This window comes from Nipponia nippon, unplaced genomic scaffold, assembly GCF_047370975.1.
Source record: "Nipponia nippon isolate SJK-2023a ecotype South Korea unplaced genomic scaffold, ASM4737097v1 scaffold_20, whole genome shotgun sequence".
In the NCBI taxonomy this organism is placed as follows: domain Eukaryota; kingdom Metazoa; phylum Chordata; class Aves; order Pelecaniformes; family Threskiornithidae; genus Nipponia; species Nipponia nippon.
This window is the reverse complement of record NW_028262337.1, coordinates 2,854,293-2,878,366: the sequence shown is the minus strand read 5'-3', so window position 1 is coordinate 2,878,366 and position 24,074 is coordinate 2,854,293. Positions and strand designations below refer to the sequence as shown.

The 24,074-nt window shown below is 36.3% G+C and overlaps 1 protein-coding gene across 1 annotated transcript in view; it reads left to right on the top strand.

Annotated features, from left to right (window-relative positions):
- The window catches only part of HCN1 (hyperpolarization activated cyclic nucleotide gated potassium channel 1), a 208,669-nt gene that overhangs the window by 90,552 nt on the left and 94,043 nt on the right, over positions 1-24,074 (top strand). The window contains exon 3 of the mRNA XM_087759700.1: positions 13,825-13,986. Within this exon, the coding sequence (XP_087615826.1) occupies positions 13,825-13,986 (162 nt within the window). The remainder of the gene's footprint in view (positions 1-13,824; positions 13,987-24,074) is intronic.

The following is a 24,074-nucleotide window of genomic DNA, read 5'->3' as shown; positions in this document are numbered from 1 at the left end:
TGGTAAATAAGAGGGTCTGCCACCATCCCAACACAAATGCTTCAGGACACTCTGACTCTCTGTGTAAAGAGCTCAGCTTATGTGCCTAATCATGGCACATGGGCAAACCTAGTCAACTGGAAAACAATGACAAAACCCAAATGTCCTGGCATTATTACTGTATTAGACTATGTCAGAAGAGGTGGATGGGGAAGGAGCAGCTGCAGCCCTGATGGCGGTGGGCCGGTGCTCCTCCCAGCACTCACCACCTTTGCTGCTCAGGGACACGCTTCAGCGCTGCTGGTTTTTCCATCCTCGTTGACCATGTGTGAGACACCATCACTCAGTGCTCCTGATGGCACTACCTGAACAGTGTGCAATCTTACTGAGCCCATTTCCATGCATGCTGCGTTGGTTTTTGCAAGTACTGGTTACAATTGCCCTCCTCCCTACCACCACGTCTGCATTTTTATCTTTCTCTTCCTGGACTATTAGCTCTACCATGTGCAAACGAGGCCTTTTGAAACACTCGAAGCACCTAGTGCTTAGCTGGTGCTGCCAAACTCAATGATAAAAATAACTCTCCATTTCACTGTCACTCTGCAATTGCGTAAATAATGTTCTTGCTATTCAGTCTCTGTCACAGCACTGTCCCAAAGATGCTAACTGCAGCACTGAGAGCACACAGGATAAACATTTCCAGGATTTAGCCTTCTGGAAACAAAGAATTTATGTAATTTAGGACTAAGTTAGTGAAAGTAGGATGATTGAAATATCATTGCAAACTTGCAAACTCTTCCAATTTTACTGTAGGCCTTACAGTATTGCATTTCTCTCTATGTCCTGGTTCCTGGAGTTGTGTGATTTTGTAAACAACTCAGATTTATTACTGTTTTCTTTTTTTATAGCTATTTTTGGCCTCCTCTCAATTTCTGAGGGAAGTCTGATGGGCACGCAAATATGAACAACCCAAAGCATATTTGTAAATTAATCTCAAGTTTTGTGGGGTCACCTAAATCACAATTATATTGGCTTGGAGCTGGCAATATTGCCACTATGTTGTAGTTGAAATACTAACCTTTTCATGGCAGCCATTGGATACAATCACTCTGAAAAAGGATGGACAGAGTTAGTTGCTCTAAGTTGGAGAAACTTTTCTGGATGTTTTTTGGAGGTAATGTTCATGTTTCTGTGGGAGTGTATGAAAGAAATGAAAAACAAAAGAGGGTATGGCACAGGGACAGTGTCTAGAAAAATTAGAACATTTGGAATGGATCAACTGAAAATGTACTGCAGGGATGCTCTGGGGAACAAGAATAAGAGAAAGCACAGAAACCAGAGGGAAATTCTGGTCTACTTACTGAAAGTAAGTCCTTTTCCTCCAGATGTTTAGTAGCAGAAGAGCCTGCCTTTAGAAATACAAGTGAGTCAAAATATCAACACCAATTTGGAATTGCTTATAATCCACAAAGAGAAAGTAAGGACACACTTTTCTTTAAAAAAATTACATTATACTGCTTTAGCAATCTTTCATTTTAAATGTGAGCTATATATAGAAAGCAGAAAAGGAAAACGTCGGGAGGTTACAGGTGTACAAAATAAGGGCTAGACAGAAACAGACTGATGGAGAAGGAAAGCAGTAGATTGCAGCCTGTATGGCAGACAAGTGCACTTAAACAGCAAGAAGACAAATCTCCATCTTTTAACAGCAACGTAAAGGGAATGGAAGATAAAACTACTAAATATCCCAAAGGAAATGTCCCGAAGTTTTCCTTCTTCCTTAAGGAAGAATTAAAAAAGCAGGAGTACATGGGATAATTCAAAGAAGAAGAGCATGTTTGCTTCAAGTTCTTAGCCTCAAGTTTTGCTTCACTATGTGTCCTCTTCACTGGCTGCCAATTATTTGGCTGTCATATATGAGTTATGTTGTTGCTCAATAGCCAGTTTGATTCCAGCTGGACTGTGGTGTCAGCAGACAGAGAAAGCAGAAACAGAAGACTGGAAAAAGTCTGTGTGGGGTCTAGCATATACTAAACCCACTGAGAAACCAACAAGTGAATATGGTCTGTTCATAGGAAAATATGAAATGAGAGATGTTTTTGATTTGCACTGTTGACGAATGTGAGTATTGCGCAGTGTTGCTTAGTATTGCAACACAACGTTGATCCATAGTCTGTGATGTCAAGGAAGAGGTAACGCTAGCACCAGCCTGCGCTGACTACCATGCTGTGAGACTGCTTTAATTGCTGGAGATGGGAGTCAGACACTAAAAGATTGCATGAAATGCTCTTGAGAAAAGACAAAATTCTGTCACTTTTGCTTCTGTAAGTCCTGGCAGTAAATCAGTGCAAGATTGCAAGGAATAAGTGCACAGAAGATTGTTCCTGTTACCAAGTGCAGGATGGACTGTAACACTGCTCTGAAGGAGATCTGACAATAGCATCTAGCTAGCAGAAATGCTGATATGCTAAATCAAAATACATGAGAGGACAGAGGTTTTTCTGGGACAAATAAGGAGGTGTATTGTCTACCACAACATGAATAGCCAGTTGAGAGCATACACATAAATAGCAGTAATTGTGCAAAAGGTGTTTATTTGTATAGCGTTCAACAACAGATCACTCAAGAACTAGTAGTCTCATAAAATCTGAATGAAATGATAAAATGTTCAGATCAAACCTCTGAAGGTAGACCATAGATGATCACCTGGGGTGACTCCAGTGTCAGCAAGAGCTACAGTAGGGAACCAGAGCCAGCCTTTGCAAAATGCAACTTAGTGGATATTTTATACTTAGAAAATGGGGCAAAATAATCTACAGCAAAGTTTAAGTGATTTATAGCCGAAGGGCAATTTGAAAACAAGACATGTTAATCAGATCAGCTAGAAAACTGTAGAAAGGCACTGCTAAGACAGGCAAGAAATGAAAGGCACAGAGACAAGTACAGATCTGTATCTGGAAAGGCTGGGCTGTCGCATTACACCCTCAGCAGGAATAAACCTAACGCGGCGATTGCTAAGCTGAGAGCAACCTTCCCGGGAAAGATGGTGTGCCATGGCCCAGCAGAGACATTGGGCAAGGCTGGTTCAGTGGGCAGCTTGCTGTGCAAATGGGCCAGGACAAGGAGCATGCAGGAGCACCTCTGTGCCCAGCGACTGAGTGGTGTGGAAAGCACTGACAAAATTAATGTATGGGAGAGTGTGAGGTGAGAGGAGAGGTGTCGTGTTGGGCTGGCCAGGGACTTGGTGCACATCCTGCACTTCTCTTACTGGCATGCTAGAAAAAGTGCAAGAATGATACAAAACAAAGCCAAAAAAGGGAGAGGGGGTGTAGGAATGTTAATTTAGAGTGAAAAGAAATTAACGTGGTATTGTTATTTTTCAGTGGAGCCTTCTGAATCTGAGAAGACTAACCACATCTTTGTATAGTTTATGATTTGCTGTCGATGAGTTTTAGTAAATAACTATTTCAATTGTATTACTCACATTTTAGTATACGTTTCAAATTCATAGGCTGGCATGTTGCGTCATTTATAAAGTAATCTGTCTTGTTCCATTATTTATATGGTGAACTACAGCTAGGCATTGTGTTTAATGAGGTACTGGTTAAAAAATAAAAAATTACTAAATGTAAACTCTTCTTGGGGAGACTATAGAATACTAAGTACTGTGAGAGGTACCGTGGTATTACACATTAGGCTTGCTGTGCACTAACAGTTTTCTTTTTCACAATACTTTAACATAGTAAAATGACTATGTTAAAATATAGTTAATTAATTAATTAGTTAATAATAATTTATTTGCTCAAAAAATAATGGGAAAAAATCAGTCCAAGCACAATGTCCCCTCATCAGCTTTTCATCATTATAACTGATAGCATTAAAACACAAAGTCTAAGATTATTGTGTATTGAATCCTTAAAAATTTTACCCATCAGAAGCAAGTATTATTTTAAATAATATTTTGGAAATAGGCAAAAATCAAATAATCCAAATCGGACCATAAAAGAACACTTCTTTCTTCTTACTGTAGTTCCTCTTTTCTGATATTACTCGCATGTCTTTTTTGTCCTTTTTTTTTTTTTTTCCAATCTCTCAGTTTTTCATAGACTATCTTTAGAGATCTGTAGAGACTTTTGAGTATTCAGAACTCAGTGCAAATCATGTTTGTGGGTATGCAAGCATACGCTCACTTTTCATAATAATGATAGTCATGTGCTTACCAAATGTTGAACACAGTTACAAAAACAGAATAATTTAGCATCTGAAATTTCTGCTCAAGGTAGTTTTATGTACTAAACCAAGTAAACATAATATTTTACAAGAGGCAGTATTGTATGCAAACCTCCAAAGTAATTTCTTTAAACTGGTAATATTTTTCTGACTACATGAAGTTTTTATCAGACAACTGAATTCTTAATTTCTGCTTGCAATTTTTCAGGCTAATTGTTAAGACTATGATTCTGGTGTGTTCCTTCTACTTGCTCAGGCATTAGTTCTTTTCTGGTCTTTAACTTCTAAAATCCTTAAAGAGGTCTTCTACATGATTTTGAGTGACAGTAAGATTTTAACTGTAGACTTCATTTGCACTTCCCAGAAAAAATTTTTCTATAATGCAGTTTAATAGCCATATAATTTTAAAAATCATTTGTCAATATTGTGAAACATTGATTTAGACCTCAAATCGATATGTAATTAGCACAATAATTTATTCACATATATACTTTTAGATGTTATTTCTTTGATTTTTGTGTGTGTATGTGATTATATGTGACTTTATCATATTTGCTATTACCAAGATTTTCAAAGGAATAAATGGATTTTCTGTGTTTTGGGCGTTAAGCATCCAGCTGATGAAGAGTTCTAACTTTCCACAGTATTGTGCACTAGTCATCTGCCTTGACGTCTTTTGACAGTCTTGTTTTTTTTATAACGATTGGCCTATGAACTCTTCTTTTAGATTACTATAAAAAGCAAAATTTTGATTCTAATACAGTATGGAATTTTACATATTTTATTCACAGCTTATATTTAATCTTAACAACCCAAATATGTAAACATTAAAATGTAACAATTGTGCCTCATAAAACAACGTTTTTGGGCTTTTTAAAATGAAGGTATCACATGCTATTAAAAGAAAGCACTGTGAATCAATTTGGTCTCAGAACTTTTATTCCACAGGAAATTTAACATAACAGCTTTCATTGTCAATTCCTTGCCCGTTATTTCCATGTTTGGAAGATTAACCTCAACAGCTTCAGTAAGACACCAACTTAAATTCCCCAGGAGAAATATTGCTCATTATTTCAGTTGTTTGCTATTAGATCATTATGTAGCTGTATTATAATTAGGACAATTAGTTTGAAGCTCAGATATGCGGCAGCGTGACTTTGGGGGTAGGCATAATGTAAAAAGAACTGGTGATTTAATAACATTAATGAACCATCCCCTTAAATCTGAAACTGATTCTTTTAGGGGTTTAGGATGATGTAAAAGAAAACTTGCTTTTCCTTTTATTCACACACTTTCATTTGCTTCTGAAGCCTGATTCTGGCTGAGAAAAGAGAAGCTCCTTGGACTATTTGCAGCCCATCATGACATACAAATCTAGTGAAAAGAAAAAACACCAAGGGAATTGTTTCACAGAAACAATAGTTTCAGATACAGTTTTTGTAAACGTGCAAACTTTCAAGCTTCTGTGCACTTCAACCTTCTGGTGCTTCTCCTACTATAAGAAAGTATCTGATTTCATTTCAAATTCACAGAGTTTGGAAGTTAAAACATGGCTACCTTAAAAAAACAAAAAGAAAATACTGGGGTTGAAAGAGGTTGGTTACATGTGTCCCATTTGTACAATGTTGACTGTGAAAATATATTGTTCTGGGATATGCTATTACTTTGTATGTATTTATAAATACTTCTTGCAGTGTATCTGCTTTGTGTTTATTAATTTTTATTGAATTTCACTGTTGGATCCCAGAGTCTGGTAGTCCAGGTCACATCCTGCCAGTTTCAATGGCAGGTGCAGCCAGGGCACTGCCCTGTTCCTCTCTTTTAAATAGGTGGCTCAGAGGAAAAGACCTAGCATGCCGGGGGTAGAGTGTGATTATCTCTAAAGTTATGCTTTAAAAATGGAAATCAAAAAGATTCAGCGCTTGTAAGACTTGAGTAATCAATAACGTTGTAAACCAGTTTTATCAGACATGACACTCTTTGTGAAGACTTTGGTACTTCCTAAGGTTCTCTCTAAATAGTCTCAGCATTTTGGACACATTTTATAGTAGATTTTTTTATAAATATATGTCTGATATTTATTGCTTTATTTTGCATTCATTAAGGAAGAAAACTGCTTGTGTAAGTATATTAAAACTGGGGAACATAGGCTTCAGAAGCTGATATTAATTTCTAAAAATGCAGTGAGGTATCTGACATTATGCCCTTATATTTGAAATGTTGTAGGCAGTGATATTTTTCAGGATTCACATTGCTCACTCTGCTGCCCTTTTCAGTGCTGTGGGGGTCCCTGCCTTGGCTTTTCTGCAGGCAGATAAGTGACAGTGAATAACAGTTCTTTTCTCTTGTTGCAGCCAGACTACATCTGCACATTAATATGAGAAACAGTTCCTCTCACTCAGCTAGTAAGAAAAATCATAAATAATATTTCAGGCCATTTAGAGACTGGCTGTATCTTCAAGTTGCCTTCTTTGTAAGATATAAATAATTATAAAAGATAATAAATGAAATATTCCTTCTATCTCAGCTCTGCCCACAGAGGTCCCCAGCTTGAGTTCAGTAGTGCTGTCACTTGAGAGACTTGGCCCATCAAGAAGGTTGAGCTGAAGGTCAGGCGATGCTGATGCTTGAAATAATGCTGAAATAGAAACGGAGCTATACGTCAAGCTGACAAAACTCGGTCTCTGTGCTCATGTACAGTTCAAGTATTTTTTCCATATGGTCACTCTCAGTTTGGTACTATGACTTAAGCAGAAGAGCTTCAGCTAAATTTTGTCACAGAGGCAGGCTGTTAGTATTCCATGTTTGTGTATTTCTGACAGCTCTGAAGTGTTTTTTGTTTGGTTGGTTTTACTTTGCTTCAGTTAATGAAGATAAAAGCTTAGTCTAATAAGGTACTTTCTGTCATCATATAAGTGGTGAACGAGACCTCCACCTCTGTAAAAAGACAGTGAAAATTAGCACTGTATTTTTTGTTTCAGGATCCTGAGGTTTGTCATTCTTGGCTTGTTTTCTTCATCATAGAACTAAAGTGACTGCTCCTCTCTATTTAGATGTCAAGACAGGTCACACACATGAATCACAACAGGATAATAAAACCACATGTTTTGGCAGCGAAGTCAAGCCCTCTGTGTGAGAGGTAATATATTAGTATGGCATTGGCCAATTTACAGTAGAAAATATACACTGCAGTATTTATATATAGTAAATAAATTTTGCTTCCTGGTTATATGTGACCTTTCCAAGGCCTGCCTAAACCTTCCTTCAGCAAAGTAGTTTTATTAATGCTTTCAGGTTTAACTTGGATGTAGCACTCTGTCACATTTATATGTTGTGCTGCTCTTTTTGCTCCACAGAAGCTGGCTTCCGTTTGTACATGCCTTGAATTGGAATAAATGCGACTTCTATTATAAAACCTAATGTCAGATTGACTCCATCTAGAAAATAACAATTTTTAAAGGTCACATAAAATAGGCTGTTCTCAGCTCTTTTTTCCAGATATGTTTGATTAAAAATAGTGTGTTCTGTTTTTTAAATCACTGGTGTTTTCTTTTCAGGGCCAACTAAATCAGAAGCAGATCTTTGCGTTTGTCATCAGCTTAAGGTCACAAATACAACTAGATTAAATAGTACTATATACCTTTCCCCACTACTGAATTATCAATTGTTAATTATTTATCATAAAATTAAACACACACATCAGGAGTCAGTTGAGTATAAAATGTTACCCTGAGGGCATAGCCAGGCATTTCAATCAATGCATGTTTACATCTACTTGTGCAGATGTATTTCCAGTGTAGAGTGTAGTAACCTGCAACTCCCAAAGAAATTGGCTTTGGTAGGAGTTGGATCAGACCCATAGCATCCCAAGTGGTATTTACGAAGAATGTCTTTTGAAATCGATTTGTAGATTATGAAATGGCTAAACGAAAGCCATGGTCACCTTTCATTGTTTGAAGTAGATTGAGAGACAGATACTCAAAGAGAGGCATTGTGCTCTCCTCCCATTTTATATAATTTTATTTCCTGGGGAGCTTTGTTACAACCATTATCTTAAAAGTGAACATTTAGCTTGGCTAGGAAATTTTGGATCCTATGGTTTATAATCTTTGTCTAGTTGGTGCTCTGGGGGATAAACCTAATAATTCTGGACTGACCCAGAGATTGAACTGAAAACACCTTGTCATTTTTATAACTCTTATTTTGCCCTGCAGTCTAGCCTGAAGTTCCACTGATGCTCTTGGTACAGCTTTCAGCATGCTTTCCAGAGCCTCCATGCACATATACAGCTCTTTCTGTCTCCCCGCTGTGGCTATTTAATATTCCAGACTCCACACAGCTTTCTTAGTACGTGCATCATTTAATATTGCCCAAGGCATGATGCAAATCATAATTTGAAGATTAAACCCAAGCTAGCTTTGTGATACTGAGCACCTTTAGTACTTCTGAGGGGTGGAAGAGAAGAGGTGTCTGGATGAACTCAGTGATGTGAGATTTGTATAAATTTTCTAGGAAGTCCTAAGACTTACTTTTTCTCTTTTTTTTTTTTTTTTAAACCAGAATTAAATTCTGATAATTTATGTAAATCAATTTTTATATAAGCTGAACCTAAAAATCAAACTGAACTAAAAATCATAACTGAACAAATATTACATGCCAATTATCAGAAGGCAGAAGAGATAACCTATGCATTTCACAACAGCAGTTCAACAAATTTTGTGTTCATTTAGTTAAATTATATGTGCACTATTAACTTAATACGACAGCCCTCAAATACTATTAAGCAAGTGGATTGGTAAGACTGGAACAGTTTTTCTCTCTCAGGCTCAGAAATCAGTTAGCAGGACCAACTTAAAGTATACTCTCCATTATAAATGTGAAGAAGGAATAGTCTGCTTCCTGCTTCACACGTGGGAATAAAAAGTCATTAATAAAGTGTGAGTAAAAGCATGTGAACTCTTGACATCTTCAGCAATTTCTTATGCTCTGTGAGCAATGATTTGCCAAAATATTAGAAACTATTAATCTGTGGTTACATTTCAGGCATTGTCAGAGGCATTGTCAGCTCTTTAGGCAAAAATTTAAGGTTTCCAGGGTATTGAGAAAAGGTTATGAAAATAATATAGGAAGAAATTATGAGTTCTCAGAAGTGAGGTCATAAACTAAATTTATTATTAAACACGATTTTGAAGTATATGGCAACTATGAAAAATGAAGGTATTATAGCCAACCCCCCCCCAAAGAAACTTGATAATAATAAAAAGTTTCATGCGTAATTGAAATGAAACTAAGTAGTAAGCAAAAAGGAGAGATATCTATTAAATCTTTCCTATTATGTGAAATAGAAATGTGGAAAGAGTTAGTTCTCAAGGGAATTAATTTTTTCTCAGTTGCAGTAATCTCTTGTCACTCTAGTAATTTTTTTTTAAATGTGTTGTCCAAAATTTGCACTTCTTGCTGGTTAAGCTGAATATTTAGGTATGAAATTAGGAGTCTAAATAAAGTGTCCCAATTTTCAAATCAGTTTTACATCTGCAATTCCTGCTTATTTGCACGGCATTTGTGGATGATAAGTGTTTAATGATAATCAGGCTATTTATATTTAACTACCTGAGTAACAGGTTTAGGAGCCTAACTTTAGTTGCATTGAAGTGTTTGAATTATTTTTAGTATGAATATTATCTTGATAAGACATCCATTAAAACAGCAAGATTTGATAACACATCTGTTCTGCAAAATCAAGGTAAATCCATTTGTGGGCTTCCTGTATTTCTTCCTATCCCACTGGAGGACTGGCTGATGAGCAAGCCACTATCTGCTGAAATGAGTGGTATTAGCTTTCTGTCCTTCAGTTCCTCTCTTAACAAACATTTCACACATCTCCTATGAGTTTTAAAAAGGTTTAGTTCATTAATACAGAAACTGTACTTTGTGATTACAAAAAGAAAATGCTATAAAAATATGACTTCTCATACTGCTCTTGTTTCAATGTATCACCGTCAGTTCCTGAATGGAAGAACATAAAATATTAAACATGCAATATATGCCTTCAGTCCACAGGGTAGTTTGGCTATTAGTTTTAAAAAAACAACACCCCACTCTTACAAATGTAAATACGTCAATACAGTACCATGAACAAATATTATTGTTCACTTACAATGTATGCTTTGGGTATTTAAATATAACCAACCACATATTTCCATGATAAGTTCCTTTTAGGAGAAAAAAACCTCAGCTTTTATTTAGTGGAGAGACAATACGCAGGTTTAAAAGGTTTTTTCAATGTTTGCTTGAAATTTTTCTTATGAAGTTATTTTCTTTAATACAGGGTTATCACTGTTATTAGAATAGGCTGCACAAATATTAAACTATATAAGCAAAAGATGAGCAATTAAAGTATGGTATAGTATGGTATGGTTGAAATGCTGATGCAATGTTACCATGTTAAGCAATCCAGATACTATCCAGAATATGTTAATGCATTTTTAATAATACTGACCCTGAATGCTGAGCTGCATGGGAGCTATTTCTGGAGTGAAAGGTCTCAGAAATGATGTAAGGTTGCACTGTTGTATACAAACTGTTGCAATCATTTCCTTTGCTGGATTTGGTTTCACATAAAAATTTCAACATGTTATTGTTCTTGCAGTACGTGACCATTTCTGCAGAGGCACACTAATAATGAGGCTTTGAAGAAAAATAATAGTTACACAGTCATACCCCTGTGACAAGATAGAATAGTCCTTGCGGAGCCCAAACCCAAGAGCAGATCTCTTCGGTTCAGCAAGGCCCTTTGGTTTGAACTCACTGCTCCAGCTGTTTGGTTTGAATTTTAGTCTCCCTTTGTGACATCTCTTTCTGTGTCCTGGTTCTTCTGGCTCATTTGGGAAGCCTTACTGAGCCATCGCACAGTCTCATGGGATAGGCAGGGAGTGATACATCCATAAGAGCTAGGGAAGATCTTGGAAATGCTGAAATAAATACCTTGGCAAATCTATCCTACTGCATATTCTTTTTTTTTTTTTTTTGCAGTGCACATTACCCAATTATATACTTTTAAAATTTGAAATTAAAATGTACCAGCACAAAATGCTCTAAAATCTTGGAAATTCTATATCAGGATATGAGATTTGCCGACCATGTCTGTAATCTGAATTGATGCCCAAAAATGGGCTCCATCCAAGTGAAAGAGCCATAGAACTATCATTTTTATGCAGCTATGATCACAGGATACATGCACAATCTGTCACGGTGCCTAAGCCCATAGTTGCAGAGGCAGGATAAGGATTCAGGATCCTTGGGTGCTGAACAACAGCAAGTGCTGTTTTTTGGACTCTGGAGAGTTTTGGAGAACCAGATCTTCCCTTGTTCATCACATATACCTACGTGCATGTTTTCGGAAGAGTTCTAAGTATAGAAATGAAGATGTTTGTGCTTGGTTTCGCTCTGATTGTCATATTGGTGACCCATTTTTTAAAAAAAAACTCAGTATCCAATACAGTGAATTATTCTGAAACTCTGGTCACTTACAGTAAAGCCTAATGGGAAGCTTGAGGCAATATGAAAACAGTGTGGGTGGGAACTTTGATTTTTGTCCAGCCCTAGTGTAGAGATGTGATAACTTGCTTTTCTGGAGCAATAGAAAGTTCCTGGGGAAGCTGTGATCTCTGTGTAAAATATGTATTGTTTCTGTCTGATCTTGTGCACTTTTTCACACAAATATTCTAGGGGAAATCATACTTTCTCTGACAAAATTGCAACTTTTCACGTGATCAGGAATTCATCTGCACTTTGTGGTTATAGTATAATAACCATGTGGATAAAATGTAACCTGAATGAGTGTTAGTGTTCAAAACCAGTAGTAAGCCTTGCCTTGCTATTTTTTCCAGTTCTTTAAAATAAAATTATTTCAGTTCACGCAACTACTCTCTCAGTTCGTATGAGTTCATGCTACTGAAACTGTAGCTATTGAAATAGCTGTAACGTAAATACGTTTCTTATCAAGACAACTGTGTAACGGTGACACTTTTCTGTTTATTCCCATTGACAGTATCTCCTAAATATTAGTGTCATCTCCTCAATTTTGACAGGAGCTAGATGGTATTTGGATAAGGCATGACATTCTGAATAATGTTACAAGCATCTGTTTCCAATGTCTGTCAAATTGGGATTTGGAATATATTCTCTTAAAATGCCCTAGATTGAAAAATGTTTTGCACATAAAGTTAATGTCGAGGTATGTTTCTATTATGCAGGTTTTGCATCTTGGGACTGAAAACATACACCATCATTTTCAAACAAAGACAAACTCCCACTAACAGAAAATGATGTTGAAAGACACCATAACACACTCTTCATATTTGCACTTGCACTCATTTACAGTGTGGGTACTTAATCTCTGCTTTTAGTTCAGATACGTAAAAGTTATGATACAAAGATTCCCTCTTTCATATGTGAATTATTTTATTTACAAATGCAAAATGTCATGTGCCAATATGCGTGTACACCTCTAGCAATCTCATGTTTTCAGCACTAAAGCCTCTGATTTCTATGTCTATCAATTAAATAATATTTTCTACTTAAAATTCCATGAAATACCAACTGGACATTCTTCATCCTCTAAATGGAACTCCTGCATAGTGATAATTATGCGTATTAAAATGTAACATATTTATCTTGAGTTGACTGAACTGTGAATTGAATATGCCTGTATTTGTAGTTTGGAAGTGCTTTAAAACCAGTATAGCAGAAAAGTCCTAAATACAGTCTTTTCCTCCATACTATTTGGCAGCTCACTGCTGCTGTTCATGCTAATTCTGTCCAACAAATTGCCCATGGCAAATCTGAAAATGTCTATGTTGTTTTTAAGAGTATATGTGTGATTTGCTGTAAGACACGTTTTAGATGCAAACATTTTTGTTTAAGAATAGAGGAACATGTTGAAATCCAAATGATTATATTTGTTTGATATAAACTTAGCTACTACAGAGGTAGTAGCCACCAGATTCTCAGTATTTTAGGAAAATTGCTAATGATTAAGAGTGATGAACTACCTTTTTGTCATTTTGCTTGGTGAACTGGTATATGCATATGGGATTAATAGTAAAGAAATAGAAATAAAAAAATATGTAGAATTACTTATATTGTTTCTTCACTCAGATTTTGGTGCTTTTAAGGAGGTAAGAAATGCGGAGGTGAATCTTTTCTGAATGGGTCATTGAATTTGTATCTCCCACAGCTTTGTGAGTAGTTAGACACCAAGTTCACAGACAAGTAATGGTCTCAGTACCTTTACCAAGCTTTTTTAATTTGTGAGACTTGCTTCAATTGAAAGGAGTTGTGGGCTTTAAGAAAACACTTTAGTTTGTGACTTCTTATCCAAAATATGCCTTTTTCAGCAGCTTATATAACATTGGCGTGCAGCCAAGAGTCAGGTGTGATAGCACAGCTCTCTGCCCAAATTAGCGTGCCCAAGTTAATGGTCCTTGTTGAGAAATCTCAGCTTTTTTAGAAGTTCAGGATAATACTTCTTTGCCTTTAACCTGCCTGTTGACAAGTAAATTATTTGCATTTCTGATTCGCCTCACATACATCACCTGTAATTTTTGCCCACAGATTTTCCACATGACGTACGATTTGGCCAGTGCTGTGGTGAGAATCTTTAATCTGATTGGAATGATGCTGTTGCTGTGCCACTGGGATGGTTGTCTGCAGTTTTTAGTACCGTTACTCCAGGATTTCCCACCAGATTGCTGGGTGTCCCTAAACGGTATGGTTGTAAGTATTGTTCATTTTTCATTGTGCTTTCTAAACATTATTTTTCTAAACCTTTAGCTTCAGACTTAAGTGTAAAAATACATGCCTAGTAATACACTGCCCTGCAATTTATTCAAGGTTACTTTTGGGTTTTGTTGACTGGCTTGCTAATGACCTAAAGTTTGTTTTGTAGCCCTCATCACTGATAAAATGATACTGACTTATTGTCAGTAAATGAGCCAGAAAATACTTTCAGTTTTAAGATCACTTTCATTTATTAACCCTCATTCCCTCAAAAAAGCCACCAAAAGAAATTTGGAAACACTCAGTTCACCAGTGCTTTCAATTTAGGCTGCAGTTTCAGAAAGCTCCTGAAGGTATATTATTGGTTGTTTCATCTAATGTTGCCCTCAGTTTGTTTCGTAAATAACTTCTGGGTCATCTCATGGTCCCTTTACCAAATTGTTCCCAACTTCACAGTCGACATGAGTTTTTTCTAAGTAAAATGAGAGAAATAGATTTATTTCTATTATGCTTTTGTATGTGTGAACAAACTATTCAAAGATGGAATGTGGCTATGCCTTATTTGTAAGGAAGGGTAATGATGTTCTGCTTGCTTGACATGTGCCTTAAAAATCAATGGCTGTGAAAAATTGGATAGTTTTTATCAACTCAGATAATAAGGTAATACATAGGAGGTAATTTTCATAGGAAATATACTGAAAAAGTTGTTGAAATGTGCCTGTTGAAAAAGCCCCAAGCAACTCTCTTGGCCATCTGAAAACGTGTCTGTCTAGTTTTTACAATTTTAGAATCCATAAAACTGCACCTTTACTGTAGATGAGCATCTTGTTCAGTCCCACGTATTTCTATTGTAGAAACATAACAGTATTTGTTCCTTTAGGAATGTGATACTGCACATTACTGTGGGAGCTCGTTGACTAAGATTGTCAGTCATACAGACAAGTATTTGCAGTCATCAGGCAACATCTTTAACGATAAGCAGCATGTTTGCTGACACCTCATTGTGCAGCTTTCCTAAAAAAAATAGTGACATATCTGCAAAAATGGGATTGCTACAGTAAAAGTAGGTCACCAGGATGCTGACTGGCACGTCTTTGCATTCTGCTGCATTCTGGGTTCTGCTTTGTAACATCTTCCATTCACGTTTAGAAAGGGTACATTTTCTACCAGCTTGTTAAAGATCTGGATGAAAACCATGCTAGCGAGTGAAAGGAAGCCTTGGATTACACTTAATTGGAGTATTTAACTTTTAAAGAACACCGAACTACTAAATTCTTTCTCTTCTGTAACAAGAGCTACATTTAATCCAAGAAGGCTGTGCACACACTTTGCACATGCTCAGGGAGACCCTTCTTTCTGCCTGCCCACACTCAGGTTTTTTTATGGAAACAATACTTTATCCTTACTGGCCACATACTCTTGGAAGGATCCTTTTTTTTTTTTTTTGTCTGGCAACTGAATCGGTTGCTGTTAATGAACATTGTGGGGAGATCTGAAAATTAGGCAAGATTATGTTCACAGCATAGGCAGACTTCTAGTCCTATGGCAAGAGAAAGAGTTGTGGACTGCCAGACTAGAATCAGGTGCATATCTAAGGCCACTGTTGAGGGAAACAACTAGACCTTTCTTCTGACCCCATCATGGTGTTATGAGACATTTCCCCATTGCTTTCCAGGCTCTGGAAGTGAATTCTTTAGCACTGAATACAGACAGAGAAGCCATCATGGAATATCAGTCCTCTGAAATGACAGAGGGAATAGAAGGATGACGATGGTGATGGTGATGATGGTTATATGCTTTGCTGGTGTATTCAGAGTCTAACCAACTACAGACTTTGGACTTTGGAAGGGCTTCAGGTTCCTGATACTTCAAGAGCTTTGGGAAGCGGGATACCTTACTCCCCCAGTATACTGTAGCATATAACAATTTAATCTACGCTGAATTTTAAAACTTTTGTAACTGAAATGACTGCACCTAATACTAGGATTTGGACTCAAATGCTGTTGAGACAGGAAGTCAGATAAGAATGTTATTATTTTTTCTGCCCTTAACTTCATTATCTGTGAATGTGTAGTGATTGCCATAGCAAAAGGCCAATATTGTCAGGAAGAGGTCTTTCCGTAGCCCCAGCTAATGAACCTGTCTGTCAAAGTATTCTCTTCTACTCAGATTTGAGTCAGAGATTTTAGCAGATTCGTAGGTAAAGATAACTCGTTGCACCTGCATTCATTTGGAGTTTTGTTCAAATTTCTGAGTCAAATAATTCTGAAATACAACTGAATGAAAGGCAAAATTGCCCCTCTTTTGAATTTCATTATTTTTTTGAGTAGGGGAGGTTTTGTGTGAGCATTTCCTGGGTTTCATACTGTGGATCCAACATACATTCCTCAAAACGACATTGTTGCAAGGGCTAACCTCAGGCTAATACACCAATTTTGCTTTGAAGTAAAATTTTAACACTTATTCATGGTGATCATTAGCTTGAAGAATTATTCAAGCCAATGTGTGCTCAGCCAGAAAAAGTTAATTTTCCAGTGTGCAAGTCAGTTACAAGCCAGAGCATTTGCAGATAACCTAATGCTAAAGGAAGTAAGGATGCCATGAGGATGACGTGCTGTCTCCTCAATTGACACAGCCCAGCGTACTCTTCCAGCTCATAGTTCCCTTCTGTCTTGCACATTAGTTGCTTCAGGCTGCAGAGTGCAAGAACTTCTTCTAAAAGCATCCTCCTGAAAGCTGTTTCTTCTGTACGAGCTGATATGTGAAAGTCTACAAATTCCACAGGCATGCTCATGGTTTTACTTTATTAATACTGTTAAGAAAAATAACATAGATTAAACTTAATGTCACAAAGGAATAGGTTAATGAAACTAAGCTGCATTTTGCTTACTGCCTCTCTGAACAATGTGACAATGCAATTAAAGCAAAATAAATCGGCTAGATTTTCATCTTTGAAAGGATGATAAAAACGTCATAGTGCGTCATGAAGTAGACTATGAAATGAAATGGAAAGCCTTCTCTGTAAAAGGGAATAAGATCACCACTGGTTAATATTGCACCAACCTACAGCCTAAGTAGTTCAACAAAAATTTTCAGATCACATTGGGATATTATCTTCAGTAATAATAATAATGAACCCATATTGTATCTGTACTCTCAGATTGACTGCCTTGGCCAGTTCCTAACATTGACCTTCATGTTGCTATGAAGTGAAAGCTAGAGCTGGCATCTTCCTTGAATTTTTCTAAATGTGATCCCACTTGCCCACTTCTGTATCTTCACTGCCATTTGATTGCACTGACTTTATTAATGCTGAATTACTATTGACAGGAAGGATCTTGTGCTCTTCCAGAATATCAATGCACTTCTCTTTAAAAATAAGAAAACCAGTAAATACAATATGAAAGTAAGCAGCAGCTGTTTTTTTCTGCTCCCTTTGAGTTATGTTCCAACCGATCCATTATAGACAAAATAACAGTCAATTACTTCTGCAAGGGTATATGGCTCTCTGATGCCGTTCCTATTTTTTTTTTAACACTTGGATTGTGAGTTTGATTCCTAAAAAAGGTCTTTTCTGAAGAAGTTTCATAGACTTTCCTAATGATGCTGCCTAATTTCTCCTTGGCTCAGAAAGCCTATTATCCACAGCTCCTTGTGTGATTTATCCTCAGCTTTCTGATCTACATTTCTTCAGACTAGTATACTTCCATAATGACTCATAGACCAAACATCTTTATTATACCTCAAAGTTTGAGCCAGTAGCTCTTGAGAAAATTAGGAGTAAAACTTGCAGCTGAAACTAGGGGAGGCACAAGGACAGAAAAGCACAGTGATCCTCTCCTATAGTCAGTCTGTGCAAACTGAGATTCTACATTTTGCATTCGGTTTCAGCTGCAGTGAATTACAAAAACAGTGTGTAAGTCCCAACTGATGAACAGTTATAGCCAGGTCTTTTATGGGACAGAGTTTCTAGACAAGTAAAGATGAGAGATGACATTTTTGCCACTGATGCCATCTGGCCATCTAAGCATGACTGCCTGCAATAAAGCATCCCTTGCAGCAGATGATTAGGGTTTTTTGTGTTGGAAGTTTGCTCTGGCTTTTCATATCACCTATGGCAATGACTTAAAGGCATGTTAGTCCTTGAAGTAACCGTATCTGAAGATCCCTAACCTATATTTTCCTGGTCTGAATTTGCAATAGTTGGTTGTATGGTTAGGAAAACATATGGTCCTTTAAGCAAGGTATTTACCCGACATTTCCAGATTTTTCATGTATAATGTTCCCTTCGCGAGATAAAAATCAAGCAGAGAAGTATTGAATTTAACCTGAAGGGTGAGTTTTTTAAAAGCCAAAATGGATTGTAAAGCTTTTGGAAAGGGTTTGCTTTGCTGGCATTTCTCATGGCAGTCAGCCAATGTTTGCTCAGCAAGAACCCTTCAGGTACTCTGGTTTCTTTGTTTTGGCTTTTCCTTACCATCCTTGCAGTTGGGTGGTTGGCAGCTCTTGGGGATTTTTAGGTTTTGGATTTGTTGAAGTGAGATTTTGCATTATATTAGCTCCCCTTTGTATCACATCGTTTCCTCAGGGGCAAAGGAAATCAGACATGAGACTTCAGATCTTCATCTCTGACAGTATCAGCATTGCTAGGAAAAGAATTTGGGAATTTCTTCTGTGGAGTCTGAAACTCCCACTCATTATAAAATGAAGGACTTAAATGAGTACTTGATAAGGAAACTCAGAAATGCAGGAGATGGTGAGAATTTATAATGCACTAAGAACTATGCTAACACATATATAATATGCACAAAAACTATATCGTAATAACAAACAGAACTTTAATTTTAATTCTCAACATTTCTTAGTAGTGAAGACCATCTTCAATTTCAATGTGATTTTTCACATGGTTTTTTCAATAAGATCTCTGCTTTACTCAATGGAGCTTAAGGAATGCATTATAGTAATTTGATGTGTTATTCAGCATTGGGTTTTCTCCTTTTTGTAATGCATCAACCCAGCTCCTTATTCCCTATAGCTGGCCATTAGGACAGCTAATTTTCTCATGAGATTTTTCTGCGTTTGATCATTATGTGATAATCATCATTTAGAGTTTCAAAATGTTTTTAAGTACCTTTTTATTATATGGCAAGATATTGTGGAGCCGTGGTTGAAGGATTAGATTCCTCTGACTTTATTTGCAGTGCTGAGCAATGAATGCTTATGTAAATCAAATCCCACAATCTTAAATTGTGTGCTTAGAAAATATGGAACATATGGGAATCATCTGATTACTAGCAGCACTGAGGATCTCATGAGGTATACTACTACTCTGACATATTTTATACTTATGTATTTATATTGAGGTATGTCTATTTAGTTATAGCAAACAGCTTCCAGGAACAGATAAAAGATTGAAATTACCTATCAGAGAAGGACTGTAATCAAAATACGGGGAATTGCCCGACTCAGATAAGTGCTCTATTTACAACACAATTTGGAAATATGGTAATACCAATAACAATATTATGTAACTGACATTCTTAGGACTAAGGTACCCATATTTTGGGAATCTACAGCAAATAATAATATGCCTTCTAGTATGTACAGCTGTTCAGAACTCAGTTATTGCTCTGTCTTGCACATAGCACTGACCTAGTCAATGAGGTCAGTCCATTTCCCCCTGCATCAGGATGATGAAGTAATGACCTGTTTCAGTCCTGGATTGGGATGAAGTGTTAGGCCTAAAAATATATTAGCTCAGGAGAATATATTAGTTCATGTGATTTGACACTATAAGAAACTGCAGAGGAAAATTTTGTAGATGTTCAGTACTAAATGACAAGGTATGTTTAATGTAGACTGAGGACGTGTTAATTGCAATACCAGAGTTTTATGCCAAGCTAGCAAGGACCAGAGAAATGGGGTAGCTGAGGACACTGTTGATTTAACTCGGTGTGTCATGATCAGTGAAGAGGAAAACAAATCAAGTTCTCATTTTTACAACAGTTGCTGAGGCTTAAGGAAGACCACATAGGTTTTGGCTTATTCTTTTTTCTGTTCTTTTACAGGTTAGCAGGTCATCCACTATTGCAGGGCTAGAAAGGGAAGTAATAATAACTTTTTCTTCCTACCTTCTTGCCTTTTGTGTAATATTCTGTACAATTTTGCTGATGTCTCCTGTACTTTTGGATTGTGTATTTTTGACAGCAGATTTCTGATGTGCTTACATAAAAACAGTTATTAGATTTCCTGTGCCTCATATTTATTGAAAATATTTTATTATTTATATTTTTTTCTGTGTCTTGATTTCTGCCAACAGGAACTTGATTCCAAATAATAAGGAAGCTCCTGTGATCAAACCCAGCATCTATACAGTGTGCTTTAAAAGTTATTTCCATCATGGCTACTGTTTCTTGTCCTAAAAATTGTTTTCATTTGTTCTGTACTATTTTCTTACTGTTTCTTTTATGTTTTCTGGTTGAGATTCTATTATTTGTCTCTTTCAAATCATGAAACACTGGTGCAGAGCAGTGTTTTTCTTATTCTTTCTAAAAATCTGAAATATAGCAGTAACTGTTTTAGATTCTGTGGAAGTCAGGCCTCACTGGTTCCCTAACCTAAAACAATGACAAATGCATTCATCTTCATGACTTGATGTGTTCTTGGGTTATCATTTTGAGCTCATTACATTAATACCACAAGCTACTTAAGACGTAGAACCTCCAAAGTTAAAAAATAAAGGTGCAAAATCATTTACAGGTAGGTTTAAAACTTCCAAGAAGTTTAACATTAGTGAAAGTATTCACATTATCCTTGACTATTTGGATTACAACTGAGACAAAAGTGAAAACAGTCCCTCAAAGAAGGTATTCCCAGTTGTAATCCCACAACTCCACCGATTTTGGAAATTGTTTAGCATTATGAACTTAACTACTGTCATAAACCCTGCTACCTTACTTTACTTTCACTAAGATACTTTAAATTCAATGTTGCAGTATTGATACAATTATTTAATGCTGATGGTGACAGTTATTTCAGTAGATATTGGTGCTCAGTGCTGCAGAGAAAGCATCTAAATTAGGACACCTGTGTTGGTGAGCGTTGATTGTAGCACTGTGTTACTGATGTGATAATAGGTGCTAAAGAGGATGACTTCCGTAATGAATTAGTTGGCTGCCTGGCATGCTTCTGTTTCTTTCAGATAGAAAGCTTGTCTTCCTTATATGGGATAAGAATAATGAAACAATTAGTTAGAGGAAGCGTGCAAAAGCAAATTGATGTACCTAATAGATAATGACTTATTTCCACACTTTTTCTTTGTTATTGTAAGACCTAGGAGGAAATTGTCGAGATGAGGGTGCAAGGAGGGACTTGCCAATTTATCATCAAAATTTAATTTCCATGTTTACCCCTCAAGAATCAACCCAACTCATAAATGCTTATACTGCAGTATATTTTGAAGGGTTTTCTGGTAACTGTAAATTACAAAATATTTTATGTAAGCCTTAAACTTGAAAGAATACAAGAAACTGCACATAATATGGTTAAGTCTAATGTTGTGTTTGATAGACATTCTAGGGAAAAATAACAGACATCATAAAGCATGCCTTAAGCCATTTCTTTAATAAAAAATGTGAACTAAAGCAGAAACATAAGTTGAACCCGTCATATTTTGCAACCTTGTATCCCTCATTTGCCTTAGAATGAATATTCAGAAGGAGTTATAAGCACCTCATGGCCAAATGCAGCTTCTCTGTTGTGGAAGAGAGTGTTCCCTTTGTTCTGGGGGAGCTGGATCAGTCTATTTTGCTCTGCCTCTATAAATTTAACAATAAGTGTTTATCTGCCTGTGGTGGTATTCCAGGTTGAACTGGGATATCAATGTGGAAGAATTATTCTGAAGTAGCTCTCTATGGGTGGCCTTTTCTCCTGTGAGTGGATTATCCAAAAACTGAATCCTTGGAATATTTATGCCATAGCAGGTTTCTCAGCATAAATCCAGTTGTAGATACATCCAGATGAATACCATTCATATACACCTGTTCCTCAGCAAATCTTTCTCTTTTGCATTGCAAACCTATATTAATAAGCACAGTCTAATTCTTGATCTGTATGCTTTAAGACTATATAAAGATAATTGGCTTTGCACAAGCTGCATATTATTGCCAAGGGGTCATTATGAGCCATATCACAATCAGATTTTCTCAAGAGCACCGATTTTACTGCTTTTAACTGAGGGATTTTGCCATATCAAATTTGAACTTTCTACACATGGCTATTCAGCACCTGACTCATCCTAATATCGAAAGTACATCTGGTGAGAAGTCTCTGTTGAGATGCAATTAGACATAAAAATTGGCCACCTGAAATTGTGTGTTCAGAATGCTTACATTTCACATTAGAAAAAATCAAAGCAAGATACTTTGTTTCTGGGTCATGTAATTCTGAACTGAGGCACTTTCATACATCAGATACTTGAGGCATTTTTGGTTCTGTTGACCTGTGTCCACCAGACCTACATGAGTAGTCTGTAGGATCTGTAATCTGGATTCCCAAAACCCCAAAGGGAGGCAGGAGGGTATCATAACAATGTTTTTAAATCTGTTTATTTCTGAACTTCTCCTTCCATGGAAATTTTAATATTTCATATTTTCACTTTAATTCAGAATGAAGCTAAAAGCTAAATGAGGAGCATTCCCTGTAGAACTGGAAGTCTTGATTTGCATCCAGTTCTGGTTACCAAAACATGAGAAAAGCAGGAAATAAATGGCATTATTGTTTTCTTTCATTTTTTTAATCTACTGATTTTTCTTAATGTCTGAACTGTTTTTGCTCATACTTTTTATACATATAAGCCAGGGATGTACACAACTTATTCAGATTTAGTCTGCACACACATCTTGCCTGTTCTAAAAGACTAGGGTAATTTTCTTTAACATTGTTCCCTTCCCTCCCCTTGCCTGCTCTTCCTGCTTTCTGCACATGCACTCATTCGAGCAGACTCAACCTGAAGTAATTCAAATAGAGGTATAAAACGTTCAGAAAATAATGTAATTTAATAGAAATGATGGAAATTATTTCCTGTAGGAGAAATACAGTAATATTTCACAATTTTTACATTATCTGAAATGTGCAGGATCTTATTTAACATTATTATTAATGAGTAAATTTTAAAGAATATCTTCTAGAGGGTCTGTGTAGAGATGTCTACATATTACTTGTAGGAGCAGCAGTGAGCACTTTATTTTATCAATTACTTTAAACATTAAATGCCTCTTAAATATATTTTGTTTTCTTTCTGCTGTCTGGATTTTTATGTTCATTTCATTTACTGTTTAGAAGATACTATTGATAACATAAAAGAATAAAGTCCTGTAGTGAGACTTTCTCTGGTCCATATACCGTTTTTAATAATTTGCAGTAGGGGTTTTTTTCTCATGTGGGAGGAACAGCAATCTTAGCATTAAAAGGTTGCCAAGTATCTCTTTTTAAAAAATGCTCTAAATCATGTACTAATCTATTTAATCTACCTGTAAAAATAAAAAAGTTTTCCCTAAATTTCCAAATAGCATTATTGACATTACTTTAATTTTTTTTCTCTCTGTTTTGAATGGCTGGGGTTTATTACAAAAGGTTCATGACAATCTCTTATGACTAGGATTGGAGCAGAGAGAGATGTACACTACCAGATCTAGTTGAATAACACAATTTTACCTACATTTTGCACTACTGCTAACACAATGAGAGAGATGCTTTGAAACAATCTCTTTGAAAATCATCAATTGGCATTTGAATGAGACAAGAAAATAGTTCCCATATTCTTCACAGATGACTCGTACTTTTTCCAATCCATCTTTTGTATAATTTTAGTGCACCAAATATGCCTTAGTCTGTAATAAAATAAGATAATGTAATTTATCTTGGATTTCCATAAAATATTTTTGTCCTTTTCTGTATTTTTTAGGCAAAAATACATTAAAGTGTACTCACTGTATTTGATCTTTTAAAGTTGGAAGAGGATGAAGTTAGCTTGCATTTGAGGGTAGCCTAGCACTTTGACAGTAGTACATATAATCAGAAAAGGA